The sequence below is a fragment of the Choristoneura fumiferana genome, chromosome 25 (assembly GCF_025370935.1).
Source record: "Choristoneura fumiferana chromosome 25, NRCan_CFum_1, whole genome shotgun sequence".
Classification (NCBI taxonomy): domain Eukaryota; kingdom Metazoa; phylum Arthropoda; class Insecta; order Lepidoptera; family Tortricidae; genus Choristoneura; species Choristoneura fumiferana.
Genome location: NC_133496.1, coordinates 15,278,347 through 15,290,189, shown reverse-complemented (window position 1 = coordinate 15,290,189; position 11,843 = coordinate 15,278,347). Strand labels below are relative to the sequence as shown.

At 37.7% G+C, this 11,843-nt stretch overlaps 1 protein-coding gene and 1 long non-coding RNA gene across 2 annotated transcripts; both read right to left on the bottom strand.

Moving 5' to 3' along the window:
• Positions 1–1,565: 1,565 nt before the first annotated feature.
• LOC141442077 (uncharacterized) lies at positions 1,566–9,426 on the bottom strand. The gene is made up of 11 exons (XM_074106986.1): positions 9,386–9,426; positions 8,612–8,736; positions 7,030–7,068; positions 6,667–6,678; positions 6,341–6,403; positions 5,689–5,712; positions 4,474–4,581; positions 4,038–4,079; positions 3,896–3,913; positions 2,801–2,848; positions 1,566–1,656 (listed from the first exon to the last, which is right to left on the bottom strand). Exons 1-11 carry the CDS (start codon positions 9,424–9,426, stop codon positions 1,586–1,588), a joined length of 591 nt encoding a protein of 196 aa, XP_073963087.1. The 3' UTR covers positions 1,566–1,585.
• On the bottom strand, positions 9,424–11,186 carry LOC141442277 (uncharacterized). Its single transcript, XR_012452911.1, has 3 exons — positions 10,697–11,186; positions 10,521–10,569; positions 9,424–9,486 (listed from the first exon to the last, which is right to left on the bottom strand). It is a non-coding gene; the product is annotated as an uncharacterized lncRNA (long non-coding RNA).
• Between the last annotated feature and the right edge of the window lie 657 nt (positions 11,187–11,843).

Below are 11,843 nucleotides of genomic sequence, written 5' to 3'. Positions count from 1 at the left end.
CGTGGCATGAAGTACTTTACTACAGGAGATCCCTTCTGCCGAAGATGGCATTCAAAGTCAAAGTTGTGAGTAGCATAGACGAGGGTACACCGACACACCGAGGTACCCTCGATCACAAGGTTCTTTGGTTGCTGCAATATTGACACTCCTTTTAGTGACCTCCTCTCTCCCCAACTTCCTCGCCCTGTAAACTTAAATTTTCTTCTAGAATAAGCACACACTCGCCTTATAACTGTATTATTTAAATGTATAAAAACAAAAATAATAATAATTACGAGTATACGATTAGGTGATAAATTAAATATCTCTAAACTTGGGAGTTTTTTTTTTTTTGTGTTATTCCATACTTACATTTCATTTTTAGCGTGAAAGAATATCAAAGACTCGACACAAATAAACACACACGCACCATCTAATATGACTTTGTGGCAATGAACTTTGTTATGACTGTAGACGTTCTGCAGATGTATATACAACACCTCAACAGCGACCGAAAAAAAAAACCAGTTCAAAACTTTGTAAAGGCACCTCCATTCATAAAGTATCTACTTACTACGCTCCATAGTAATGATACTTTTGCTTGAGGCAATTTGGGAAAGCATTACGGAAGGAGGATGCCTCAGGCATAAAGACTCTTCGACAACAACTCTGACTCATTCTTCTACAATATGTAAAATTGCTCAGGGTGACAATTTTAAATATCGGAAATACAAACTGAGACATGGATGCACAGAAAAACCAGAAAAGAGACCAGCGCTGGGAATCGAACCCAGGTCCTCAGCAATCCGTGTTGCGTGCTATAACCCCTACACTACCACTGGACAGGAATCTAGACACGAATTTTTCTTATGCATACATATCTCAGCTTGCTTATTTCTACTACGCTACTTATGCAGCAGCACTAGCGACATCTATGTTCCGCTCTCATATCAAATAATTAACTGGCCGCATTTCTGATCAGATCATTAATGATGATATCCGCAGTAGAACTAAGGTTACTGACATAGCCCGAAGAATTGCGAAACTGAAGTGGCAGTGGGCGGGGCACATTGCTCGCAGGACTGATGGCCGATGGGGTCAGAAGGTTCTCGAATGGCGTCCGCGGACCGGGAGACGAGCTGTCAGTAGGCCTCCAACAAGATGGAGCGACGACCTGTTAAGATCGCGGGATCGCATTGAATGCAGAAAGCACAAGACCGGTCTGAGTGGAGAGCCTTGGGCAGAGGCCTATGTCTAGCAGTGGACGTCTTTCGGCTGACATGATGATGATGATGATTTCTGATCAGAAGGAACCTTTGATTTTTTATTTATATCAACTGTCAACGAACATACTATAGATTACCGTAGGCTATTTTTTGTTTAGTATCATCACTTCATCAGTAATGATGAGTAAAAATGATCAGGCCTCCCCCATAGACCTACAGTTGCTTCGGTTATTTTATTAGCTAGGTACCTATACAATTTCAGCTAGGTACCTATACAATTTCAGAAGGGACGGACTTAACTGTATCAACGTTGAATTCTGATATGGTACTTTGAAAGAAGTATGTAAAAAAAAAACAACAACCACCATAATTATTTTATTCTACTCAGACATAATTGTGTAGTCTCTCAATTTATGCGATCCAGTATTGGAACTATGAGGTTTCCTTGCAGCTGTGAACCGAAAAAGTTAGTTAATTAGTTAAGTAGGTTAATTTTATTGTCATCCAAAATATAAAACATAGTGTGTGTGTTTGTCCATCTTTCACGTCGAAACGGAGCGACGGCTTGACTTGATTTTTGGCAAAGAGATAGTTTATGGGCCAGAGAGTGACATAGGCTACTTTATATCCCGGAAGAATGCACAGTTCCCGAGGGAACAGTGCGATAACCGAATTCCACACGGACGAAGCCGCGGGCAAAAGCTAGTAATTAATAATTATTAAAAGCAAAATAATGATGGTTTCTATAACTGACTAGATGTCACTAGTATCGTGAAATCCATTTGACAACTTTGAGAATCGTATTATGATTGGTTTTTTGGAATCTTTTTGTATTTTTTATTCCAAAAAACCAATCTTAATTTGATTGCTTAGTAACGATATTTCTTGTCCGGGTGAGCGGTTAGTTCCAATGTAGTGCCGAAAAAGTTTCTCGATGAGGGCTACGGCATAGATGTCGCTAGCGTCACTGCTTAAGTGGCTTAATAAGAAACAAACAAGCTGAGATATGAGGTGCATAGGGGAAATTCGTGTCGGTACCGTTGACCATCAGTGGTGTAGCGGTATAGCACGCGGTACGGATTACCAAGGACCTGGGTTCGATTCCCAGTGATGGTCTTATTTTTCTGGTTTTTCTGTGCATCTATATTTCAGTTTGTATTTTCAATTTGAGAATCGTGTCACGTTTTTGATTGGCTAAGCAATAAAATGAGTCCGTCGCTGCAAGACAGGCCCTGTACTAAGTTACGAAGTGCACAATTCCAACTTCTTATCTTGCCGTCCCGCTGAAGCTTATATTATTTAATACGAGTGAGAGAGACAGTACGATACTAACTTCGATTTTCGAATTTCGTTAGCCCCCCCTGTAACGTCAAACGTAACTCACGATACTAACGCCATCTATTGAAACCCTCATTAATTGAACTTGGTAAGCATACTGTTAACAACTATTTCTGTAGTATTGGGCTTATGAATGATGCTGCAAGCTAGGTACTCGCAATGTTTCACCCGCCAACACGAGAGGGCGTGTCTTCGTAGGAAAGTCGCAGCATATTTTGTATGATAATTTAACTTAAACTGACTTTACAACTACTCACGTTTTCTTGATTTTGATTCCAGTTGTTTAATCTCCACGTCAACATTTCCTGTTTATGAAATAGTGACAATAGTACATTACACAACCAGGTGGTTAACTTATGGAATATCTAAGTCATAGGCATGAACTTGACGCTGTCAAAGTTGAATCAAAGAGCTAAATTGTTTCAATGTATTATTACCTGTAGTGAACTGTCATATCATAGCTTACATCTATATTATTTCATGTATTTATTGTTTAGTTTAACCTAGTGTATCCTATCCTCATTTCAGACAGTAACTGGTAGTTATCCCACCGAAAACTGGCTGATTATCAAACAAGTCGTCCACCTACCCACCGTGTCTCTGTCAACCTCGACACTGGCAGAATCATCAAGAAATTGATGGAGCCACTTTTCCTAAATTTGAATTGATTGATTTAGGCATTCGAAGAATTTATGTATTTCTTTAGAATGTAGAGTAAAAATGGGGGTTTTATATCGGGGTGTGGCCTATAATACGAGCAAATACTTAAAACATAGATCGTAAAACATAATCTTAAATGGCTAATTTAGCCCTGCGACTTTTCAAAAATAATGGAGTCTTTAGATTTTCCTTTTTTCATACAAATTAAATACTGCAATCAATGTACGCCATCCTTAGAAAACAACGCTACAAACATCAAACATTTTGCATTACATTGCTTCTTCGAAAAAAAAACTTTAGTGTAGGTAGGTAATAAAAATTAAAAAACTAATTATTTTTAAAAGTCGCTGAACTAATGTTGTTCATTATGACGAGTATGATCTATGTTTTAATTATTTGCTCATATTACAGGCCACACCCGTTAAATACAAACGCCAAACGAAAGTGTGGCGTACGTAATTTAATACATAAATTACCAGAGTAAATAATTGTTTCGAGGAATATTAGAGAAAGAGAAACAGACAGGCAGGTACCTACCATCACACGTTCCTGTGCGCGGCCAGTGATGGAAATATAGTAATATGGTGATATTTTGTGAGGTTTCGAAGTATTTATTAAGAGGTAAGGCCTATTTTACGAGTACCTATGTGGCTTCATGTGATCAGATATGTTAAATTTACAAAGATACATACCATCGTCATTTAGGTTTACTAAATCACACAAAACACAAATTAATAATTTAACAAACACTTAAATCACACATTTCAATAAGACCATTAATTAAGACTTTAATATGTATTTTAGAAGTCTTACAAATATAAAAAAAAAACTTACCATCGATATCAGAAATTGTAATACTTTTGTCCTTCTCTATGGCTGCAAAAGAACAGTCATTGATTGACTCTTCCTTGACTACTTTAGCTAGTTACTCTGACATTTACAAATACAAGGTTTCATTTTCACTATCACTGCTTATATATGTCCAACAGCATAGCACAGGCCTGCTCTTAAAATAAGATGGCATTCACACACAACTTCACACACCCACCATTTATTCAGAACGGTTTTCTTTACTTAAATCTTGTGGTAAATTTCAAATGTTACTTTTGCACTTATATTCCGCAAAAACTCAAGGGTATGAACCCGGGCTCGAACCCACGATCCTCTGCTTGAGAGACCATAGGTCTTGTCACCTACTTCCATGCTACCACGGATTATACACAAATATAATAACAGTTTATATTTATTAATTTAAAGATGTTAAACTCACCATTAATCGCAGGTTTTAATTGAGGCTCTACCTGATCCTTAGAATAAGTGCTTATCACAGCAATAATAAAGTTTTCTACATGTTTCACCCATGTATTATTCGCAGGATCTTGAAGAAAAAAATATGTGTTTAGTATCTCTAGAGCAGGGTTTCTTGAACTTTTTGCAGTCATGGACCACTTTCACAATTTAAACAATTCCACGGACCCCTGTCAAAAATATTTTTGGAATTTTCCTAATAAATGTTTACAGACCTACTGCGGACCTCTGATACACATGAACCCACTTTAAGGAACCCTGCTCTAGAGTGTTAAATTAAATGTATAAAATATAAAGACTTATTCAAATTGTAAAGAAATAGATAAAAGTTATTTTGAGATTTTAGGGTTCCGTACCTCAAAAAGAAAAACTGAACCCTTATCGTCTGTTTCTCTGTCCGTCTGATAGGACCCTTTATCTAGAACGTGTATAGGGATCATGCTAAAATGATTATTACTTACCTACTAATTTTTTCAGTACACAGGTCTACACTTGGTGCAGTAAAAAATCAAACTTCAAAGTCAACGCAAACAAAAGACGCAGCCAAAAAAACGGTGTAACCATACAAATTGCCATAACCAGAAAACCTATATAGTATTTCTGGTCTTTATATATCATCATCGTCATCATTAGTTCACTGAAGTGGCGTTGGGCTAGCCACGTCTGTCGCAGGACCGATGAACGGTGGAGCAGACGAGTCCCCGAATGGAGAGCACGGACGGAAAACGTAGTGTAGGGCGTCCTGAGGCACGGTGGATGGAGGACCTTAAGAGGGTCGCTGGCGGCGGATCGATGCGAGGGGCTGAAGACAGTGTTGTGGCGCGCCATGGAAGAGGCCTATGTCCTGCAGTGGACTGCTGTAGGCTGATGATGTTGATATATCATCAACATATCAGCCGTAGGATGTCCATTGTTGGACATAGGCCTCCCCCATAGACCTCCAGTTGCTTCGGTTGGAAGCGGCTTGCATCCAACGTGAACTCGCGGCTTTAACCAGGTCATACGTCCATAGGTGGACGTCCTATACTGCGCTTGCCGATCTGCGCTTGTTATATCTATTTTTATGAAAATTTAATGGTAGGTATGATTTCAATATCCAATAATGTCTAATTATTCAGAAAAAATTTATCGGAAAAAATTTACAACTTTTACAAGTTTATAATCAAGAATAAAATACCTTCTGTTGTTTTTGAAATATCGTCTGTAAAAACAGGTAAAAACATATCACGTCTAAATCTATTGAGTAGTGACATGATTTGACTCGCGTAGCTTTCACTAGATGGCGCTGTAAAACTTTTTTAACAAAGGTAGGAATTTTGGTGATGGCGCCATCTAGTGAAATCGATATGAGGAACTTCCATTACATCCTATCATACCATGACCGTAATAGTTACGTCTCAGGCAAAAATATATTCTTAGTATTGAAAACTATGAAACTATGGCGTTTCATAAAAAACCGTCGACGTCGCGTGTCAAAAAATATGAAGCGTTTCAAATACGCCTAAATTCATGCAAATTTGAGTCGTTATGTGTGTTGTCTGTATATCAAACAAAGCTCAAAACACAGTAACGATGTTTGAAAACTTTGACTGTGCAGCGCGACTGTCCTTTGACATTTCGGGTGTTTTATTAGTACATACATAAGAAATTACTTACTTAAACATTTATTCAATCATAGCAATCGATACAATAAACAAATTTATGTTTTATCCCGAATAATTGTTATGTTTCTCCGGGGCACTAACTTGCATTCAAAAGTAAAGCTAATGATTTTGAAGTTACATTTTCATACTTAATATTAGATAATTATTATCGAGTAGATATTTTACCTTCATCAAATGACCGCAATGGTTTCTTTTGTCTATTATATTCGTACATAATCGCAGATTCACCTGTGAATATTCATTAGATTAGAATTAGTTACCGTCGGTTGACCCGGGAAGATGGAGTTGCCACAGCTGCACAGCTATGTAGCAGTTGTAATGGACTTGTTTCCTTGTAAATCTAATTAGTCTGTGAATTAGCATATTAGAAGATATTGGACACGTATTTATTAATTTTTCAATTAAACAGTAAATCACAAAACAAAAGCGCGTCAAAGTTGAAAATTTGAAGAATTCACGTATTTGACAAATTGATCACTAAGAATATTTACCATTTCGTTCCACTGCAATACAAAGAATTTAAGTTACAACACTTTAGACACTAGATTATTAACTTAGTCAAAATGTCCTCCTAAGTGACTGTGGAACCTTACCACAGAAAGTGTCAGTGACTAGACTATCGTATTGCTTAACAAGGCAATGAGTGTGTAGCTTACTGTGAGAACATTCTATGGTGGATTTGGAATAAACCTACTTACGCGCCACAAGCAAAATATGGGGGAATGATAGCAGATAATAAATGCCTTGGGTTCCAGAGATTATGCAGCGAATCATGGCGGTAAAAAATGGCGGCAAATGAAAAATAAAATATGAATTTGGCAACACATTATTAGGTAGACTAATATTAACATTACCTTTAACGTCTAATAAAACTGATTCTTTCTTTTCAGTATCTGAAACAATAAAAATTGAATCAGTCTTATTAACGTTCAAAAAAACATCAACAGTACTTTGTTTTTTTTACTCCAATGATCTGAGAACTACCCGTGACCACGGCCAGTGTAATGTGACCGTAAAGTCATTCTAACTATTTTATTTATTTATCTTGTAATGTGTCCCATTGCTGGGCAAACGCCTCCCAGTCTGACTGAAAACGGTCCAAATCGTCCCACCATATCCTAGGTTTGCCTCTGCTCCGATGCTCATTAAACGGAACCGAATTGATGATAACTTACAATACATAATACTAATTAATACATAATATTCATTTATCTACATGCATATCGTAACTTCCCTATTAGGTATATGTTCAGAAACGACTATCAAATGGCCTTTATTAAGAAACCTGGTATCTGCGGGTGCATCTTAATGTTCACATTAAAGTACGGAATTTTTACATAAATATCGGTAATATTTTAGAACTTATGCATGCATGTAGATAATAATTGTTATTATAAATATAATTTAGTTTTTTATTATCTTTTTTAGGCTTTGGTAGGTACTTCAAACTAGTTATCAGTAACACTAACTTAAAAATACAGGCCATATCTGAACATATTATAGAAAACTTATGATATGCATGTAGATAAAGTTATGTATGCGGCTATACATAATTAGGCATTAAAACACTCGTGTGATCTTATTATGAAACTCGCCTTCGGCTCGTTTCATAAAACCACACTCGTACTTTAATGCCTCTCATTATGCACCAGCCACATAAATAACTATTATAACATATTTAGTCAATCCCTTGTCGTCACTTATCTAAATGACAGTTTCCGATCCTGGTGAACGGCTGCGAAGCTTTGAAATTAACGCTGAAAGAAGAGAATAAGCTGCTAGTGGCAGAACGAGTAATTTTGCGGAAGACTCTAGGGCTGACTCAGAGAGAAGACGGAAGCTGGAGGGTAAGAAAAAATAGGGAAATCGAAGATCTAGTGTCTGAACTGGTTATTGGAGAGACCAGAGCGTCCAGACTCCGGTGACTGCAAGTGGAAAGGCTAGGAGAGGATCGAGCCGTGAAGAGAGCGTACTTAGGACGACCGAGGGGACGTAGACCGGTTGATCGTCCCAGGTACCGCTGGAGGGACGAGGTCCTGAAAAGAAATTTTGGACCTCGGGGTCGAAGGCTGGCAGGAGGTGGCTCAAGAATGTAAAGCATGGCGTAATCTGATGTTGGAGGGCATAACCCACTTTTGCTCACTGCGTCCTGATAGTAGTACTTAGGGCTACGGTATAGATGTCGCTAGCGTCACTGCTTAAGTGGCTAAATAAGAAACAAACAAGCTGAGACATGTGGTGCATAGGGGAAATTCGTGCCTGTACCGTTGTTCAGCAGTGGTGTAGCGGTATAGCACGTGGCACGGAATGCCGAGGATCTGGGTTCGATTCCCAGTGCTGGTCTTATTTTTCTGGTTTTTCTGTGCATCTATATTTCAGTTTGTATTTTCAAGTAGGTAGTACCTACTTAAGTTGTCTTTACTTATGCTAGTTTACCTTCCACAGTCTTCTGTATGTGCGACTTGGCCGCTTCGTAGCCGTACCGCGACACGAGCTTTTCGATGCGCGCGCGCAATCCCACGAGCCAGCTCGGCTTGTCTTTGATTCGGCGATACTGATACCTACACGCGAACAAACATGCTCGTTTGGTCTGCACTATCTGTGACCGAAATGTTTTGATCTCACGATACTAACGCATCTAGCGATATTTCGCCTCTGTGTGAAAACCATTGAGTTATGCGACACAATAGAGGGCTATCGCGAATGAATTCGCCGCTAGAGGCGCTAGTGTAGCGTGAGGTCTCCGAAATGTCAAATCTCATAGTTTTTGGGTGAGCTACGCGGGTTTATTTATAATAAGATTTTTTTGTGATATTTTGCATAACTTGAAATTAATTATGGCAATTATGCGTTACGGGGCAATTAATGTCTGTGTTTTGAGACAGTTTTGTCTTTCGGAAACTTTTGTGCTCCCTTTTTTTCCGAACAAAACGGGACTAAGCAACACTGTGGTTGCTGGATATTTTTATGGTACGGTTTTAAGGTGTTTTAAATATAATTTTAATCTTAATTTTGTTTTAACGCCCGTAATAACAGACTCTGAAAGCCACACTTAAAAACCTCACGCAACAGTACGCCATCTAGTGAGACAAAAAACGATAGCCCTCATTATTAGGACTAGCAATTTTATGGTACCCGATAGTTTCATATACCTACATACATATAGGTATACCTAGATCCCTCAGAGACAAAGTAAAATACAAAATTTACTTGATCTGATTTAGAATATAGAGCGGTACTTTACTTACCATAGGAAGATCCTGAGTCATCAACGCCAGTACGTAGAATAGGACGTCCATCGGCGTTTACAACTGCCATGTTTTATTTTTTTAATTTCAGCTTAAAATACGGAGCGATACAAAAATATTCCTATAGCGGAAAGGAAGTATGGTCCTTTTGTACTCGTATTAGGTATCTAAGTCCATTGGCAAATTAAAACCGCAGTACGACTCTATGACTTAGCGTTTTTTTTTACTCCGACGCAATAAGAGGGGCGTAATAAGTTTGATGATAAGTTGTTGTTGTTGTTGTTGTTGTAACTCTTTATTGTACATAAAACATATGAAAATTACAATTAACAAGAGAAAGAGATGTACAAAGGCGAACATATCCCTTAAAGGGATCTCTTCCATTAACCTTTGAACGATTGAAAGGACAACAAGAAAGATTAAGGGGCTGTTTCACCATCCATTGATTAGTGTTAACTGGCGGTTAGGTGTGATGCCGTCTGTATTTGTTTTGTTCGAATAGACGGAGACGGCATCACATTTAACCGTCGGTTGACGCTAATCAATGGATGGTGAAACAGCCCCTAAAAGGATAAGTATTGTCTGTCTGCGGCTTTTAAAAGTTTTAACCGATTTTGATGTGTTTTTTTTTATCGAAAGTTTCTTTAATCGAGATGGTTCTTAGGTAATTTTCATTAAAATAGTTCAGAGCTTTTTGAGATTGAACATTGCGCAAAAAATTATACAATTTAAGAAAAAGTAAGGACTATATAAACTTCATCTAGTAACCTTGGCGCGTTAATTTACAACGCAAATTTGAAATTTGAAGGCGATGCTATTTTCACAATGTATTTTTGGAAATTCGCACGGGAAGTTTTTCATCTAGTACCTATATACTCTACTAGTGTAAGTCAGGAATAATACACAAACTACTTTTTGTGTTGAAATTTCAACCGCTTGGATTATATAGACATGAAATTCGGAGCGGTTTTTTTTTTATACAACGTGAACTTCGTGATATAATTTTTGGGGATTCCCACGGGATTTTTTGTAAAATCCCTGAATTTGAATTCAATTGCTAGGGTAAAGGCTAGTATAAAATTAAATCTAAAACTCACTTGACTTGTAACTGTGCAGTCCATGAATTTTATTCACAAACAAACAAATCTAGAAAACATTCACACAATTATAGATAGAAAAGAATTGAACATTTAATCCACTTTTATTATGAATTTACAAAAACCCTCAAAAACCACTTCAATTATTATTTCACGCAAAATCCATTATTACTTACAGCATAAACCTTCAAATATTTCGTCATTTCTAAAAAACCTAAAAATTCTACTAAGTTACAAAATTATTCACAAAAACATTGACTAATAAAAACTATGCAACATTATCTTTAAGAATTTAAGACAGCCAACTCTTACGATCAGTAAGGAAAGGTTCCAACTGCAATGACGATCCAAAAACAAAATAAACTTTATGCCACTTGCCATATGGTTAAAACACAACCGCCAAAAAATTGAATAGACCTATTTATTTTAAGCCATAAATTTATAATTAAAATTGAAATTTTACGGTTATTACACTTTATTCGAAGCCAGTGAGCAAGTCTCTTGTTTTAGGCAGTTGTCTCACCGCCGGCGAGGAAACGATTGGCTATCGACTATTTTCTCGCTCAAAAAACGAACAAAAGATATAAGATCCTGTGTGAGTAAAAGAGACATATATATTAATAGTTGATCGCTGGCGGTTCACACTGCCGGCGAGAACTCACTTTACATCTTTTGTCGCAGCGACAAGAGCTATAAAACTCGCCGAGCTATTAAACTAGCTCAGCGATACTCGCTCAGCGCTGTTAGCTTGGCGGCCGCCCGGCTCGAGCGAGTGGAGCGAGTAATCGCCCGTCGTGCTCGAACACTCGCTTTTCACTGCTCGCCCACTCGTTTCTAGTTACTCGCTCTGCTCGCTTCTCGCTCATCGTCGGCGGTGAGACAAGTGCCTTATGTGTCTTTATTTGTGTTCAAACCAAACTGACTGTAAGCCGCCGAATGTGAGCGGACTCACTGTGATTATGATAACGTATTGTCGGTTAGATGTGAACGAAAAAGTGAATATGTATGGAAATACAATAAACTGCGTAACGTCGGCGGCTGACAGTCATTCTGGTTTGAACACGGCCTAAGTAACTTAAAAAAAACAAGATGTACGTCCAATGTCTTTTAATGTCAACGAAATACATTCTTAACGTTAGCTAAATAATTAAAAAACAACAATAAAAAGTCATTCTAGTAACATTATAAAAAAGCTATATTATTTACAAAAATACAAAGTCATCTTCCACTGCCCTTCTCGTCTTGTGACACATTTTATGTCAATCAATAAATTGAAAATGTCAGTATTGAGTCATGCAACTGTGACAGTATAAACACGACTGC

Excerpts from the sequence above, each read along its gene's own strand:
- LOC141442077 (XM_074106986.1), bottom strand. The coding sequence starts at position 9,426 with ATGGTAAGTAAAGTACCGCTCTATATTCTAAATCAGATCAA. Across the intron at positions 5,713-6,340 it reads ATTGCGGTCATTTGATGAAG|ACGATATTTCAAAAACAACA; the intron begins GTAAAATATCTA and ends CTGTTTTTACAG. Across the intron at positions 4,080-4,473 it reads ATTAAAACCTGCGATTAATG|CCATAGAGAAGGACAAAAGT; the intron begins GTGAGTTTAACA and ends GTTCTTTTGCAG.